Source organism: Ctenocephalides felis, unplaced genomic scaffold (genome assembly GCF_003426905.1).
Source record: "Ctenocephalides felis isolate EL2017-DRISC unplaced genomic scaffold, ASM342690v1 CF-g0.4_SCAFFOLD_00845, whole genome shotgun sequence".
NCBI classification, from domain to species: Eukaryota; Metazoa; Arthropoda; class Insecta; order Siphonaptera; family Pulicidae; genus Ctenocephalides; species Ctenocephalides felis.
Genome location: NW_020536999.1, coordinates 72,196,044 through 72,199,366, shown reverse-complemented (window position 1 = coordinate 72,199,366; position 3,323 = coordinate 72,196,044). Strand labels below are relative to the sequence as shown.

Sequence of the window (3,323 nt, the reverse complement as noted above, 5' to 3'; positions counted from 1 at the left end):
TCAATTTTATACAGACGTTACATGGTACTTTATTATCGGATATTTAGCGATAAATATAATTTTAATTAAACACTTCAATTAATTTTAATATTATTTACTCATGCAATTATAAATATGAAATTAAAATAATAAAAAAAAAAACAATATGAGCGGGAATCGAACCTCCAACAACAGACGCAAAAATTAGAATTCTATCACCTTACCACTCGGCTACGACTCAAGTGATAAGAAAGTACGTTGCAAGCTATCTATAGTGTCTATACCCATGATTCATAAAATTTCAAAATGTTCGACAGACTTGAATATTTACACACCTAACTTCACAGCGTTTTTACACACAAATACATGCGTAGCCGCATAATGAGCACCTGTCATCGCTACTGTCTGTTGATACTCCTGACTTCTTATGTATAATCTTTTTATTAGATTTATTGCTAAGTAGTAAAAACAGCCCATGCGTCAAATAAAATGATAGTTTATATGTTTTTAAACCAGACGTGTCTCATAATTCAGGTTAAAAAAAATACTTTAAATAATACCAAAATACAGATTTATCAGCATAGCATATCATAAGTCTTCTATTGGTAATGAAGTTGATGAAGTTGAGGGGATATTCATTTTCTAAATGAATTTTAGTTACTAATGTTAAGCTCTGGCTGTGAAAAGACGAATGAGACAAAATTATCGCGTGGTCTATCAAAGAAATAATTGTATTTAGTTTGTAATTTTTGTATTATTATGTGGACTGAACCATATTTAGTGTTATTGTTTTTGTCATCTGAATTATTTTGGTGACTTTTTATGGCTTTGCTTGTCAAATATTTATATATTTCTTGCGTATTAATATATGGTGGAATACCTACCCCTTAGCAACTCTCTTATTCTTGGAATCACTGGTTTTTGGATATGTAAAATATTGTAGCTCATCGGCATTTAGTTTTTTCAAGACCGCTGAATCCTGATCACTTGTTGTTGTTATTAGGCAGTTATTGATACCTCGATATTGACTTATATTATTTGATTTTTGATAGTATCTATTAGTATTTGTGAACTAACTTTTTTCACACTATCTGACATACCACTCTTAATGACTTTGCCTTTACTGACAACACCTTTTTAATACTAAATGTTTTGCTCACTAAATCACTGTTTTTATTGCTAATAATTTTATTAGAATCACTATTAACTGCTGATCATTATAAATTGTCTTCATAGCATTTGCGATGCTTGAACCTAAATTGCATAATGTGTTATCATTACACTCCGACAATGTGTCATCATCGTCACACCCAGACGGACCTTCGTCCATGTTATGAATATAAATTGTTTCCAATACCTATGTTAACTCTTCAACCCATACCCGAACCATACTACCAACACCATTATATCATTTCATGGTGGCAGCGGTGGGATTTCCTTGTAGTGAAGTGTTAGTTTTGTGAATTGTGCTTGGTGAAATCTGGATCCGGTTTTCTTCGCAACCAGAGGCTGCAGAGTAATTAAACTAAAACGGAGTATCCAGCAAGCAGCAAGACCAGGACTAGCACGAGGAACTAAAGGCACCAAAGGTGGCAGCATTACCGAGATAAACTACGCAGACGAGACTACTCTCCCCAAGTAAGTGATCTTTTATTACATCTTTTACATTGGACAAGAACTTTGTACCCCCGAAAATATGGCAACCAGCTCTCCCAGGAGAACACCAACATTTGCCGAAAGGATAGACAATTTCACATTACTGATAATGATACTAAGGTTAATTCTGAAGCAATTAATTTAGCTTATTTACAAATTCCAAAGTTCGACGGTAAACCGTCGGAACTAAATAGGTTTATATATACTGTCGAAAATTGCAGACAGGGCCTTAACGCAGCCACTCGTTTGGATCTTCATAGGTTAACTCTTAATAAGTTAGAAGGGGCTGCCTTTCAATACATAAGGCGATCTGGTGATGTGGGCTGGGAAGAACTCAAAAGTCTTCTCCTAAATAGATTCGGCGAAAAACGATCTATGGCAGAGCTGCAACTGGAGTTGACAAATCTAAAGCAGCATCCCGGGGAGAATGTTAGGACCTTTTCCGGTAAAATAGAGAGACTTCTTGGGCTAATGTATGACCAGGGCATAATGCTAGATAGTGCCAAGGCGACCGTACTAGAAACAGCGCATAACGAACTGGCTTTGACAGTTTTCATAAACGGGCTTATACCGGAAATTAGGTTGCCGGTTAGAGCCGCTAGGCACAACGACTTGCAGGAGGCAATATCGATGGCTATCCAAGAAGAAAGGAATCTGGAGCGGACGAGACGACAAGAAAGAAGATAAAAACGGGCTTACCTGTATTCAATGGTCCAAGAAGAACTACAAATTTGTTTTGCAAAAGGTGCAGAATTCCAGGACACAATCTATCCAACTGTAGGCGCAGAACCATATTTGAGGTGGATCGTCCAGCCCGGGAACCTCCAAACAATAGGCAGAGTGAGCACCATTCTAGCAACCCAGCGAACCGACCTTCCACTTCGGGCGCTTCATCAGCAAACCATGTGCCGAGCGGTTCGAAGCCAAAAAACTAATATACGCCAGGGGTATAGACGACCAAGAATACACCTGCGCAAATAGGGTATATACGTATCGCACAAAAGAACTATTCTTAGCAACTTGGTCAATATTAAAATAGGAAACAGACAATGCCGACTCATCATAGATTCAGCAAGTGATGTGTCTATATTGAAAAATAATAATCTCTTACCCCATTGTACTAAAACTGCAGAAGTATCACGCTTAAAGGGCATTACAGGTGAACACGTGCACACACTAGGTTCGACATTATTGAGTTTCCAACTCGGTAATGTTAACTTGGAACACAAATTCACCGTCATTCCCGATAACGTTGATATTTACGCGGACGGTAAACAAACGAAGAAGTCGATGTACTAATAAACAAAAATGTAAATCGGAAAAGTTTTTTACAGATTTAGATAAGGAAACAGTTAAGTCGTCAGAGCCAGCTAATAATACTAGTACACAAGGCACAAAAGATAGTTTTGAAAGAATAGGTGACTTTTCAGAAAATCCTAATAGGAGTAGAGACGCTTTGTGATTCTTGATGATAAAAATTGTAACATGGCTTTAAAAGCCTCTCCAAAGACAAAAGGTCTGGAGAATATTAAATTGGCAATAAATGCCACATCTCAGGCAAAAACGCCTGCTAATAGTTCAAAAGATTCAGATTGTCGCAAACCTAGCGATATAGTGGATCTAGGGGCTTCTGTAAATCATATAAAAGAAAATAGGGTCGTAGAAACCCAAAACAATTGTCGTAGGGA

At 37.0% G+C, this 3,323-nt stretch overlaps 1 protein-coding gene across 1 annotated transcript; it reads left to right on the top strand.

The window, feature by feature from the left end:
* The first annotated feature begins 1,675 nt into the window (after positions 1 to 1,675).
* LOC113388373 lies at positions 1,676 to 2,322 on the top strand. The gene is made up of 2 exons (XM_026625762.1): positions 1,676 to 1,755; positions 1,857 to 2,322. The coding sequence occupies exons 1-2, from the start codon at positions 1,676 to 1,678 to the stop codon at positions 2,320 to 2,322; spliced, it is 546 nt and encodes a 181-aa protein (XP_026481547.1).
* Positions 2,323 to 3,323: the final 1,001 nt, after the last annotated feature.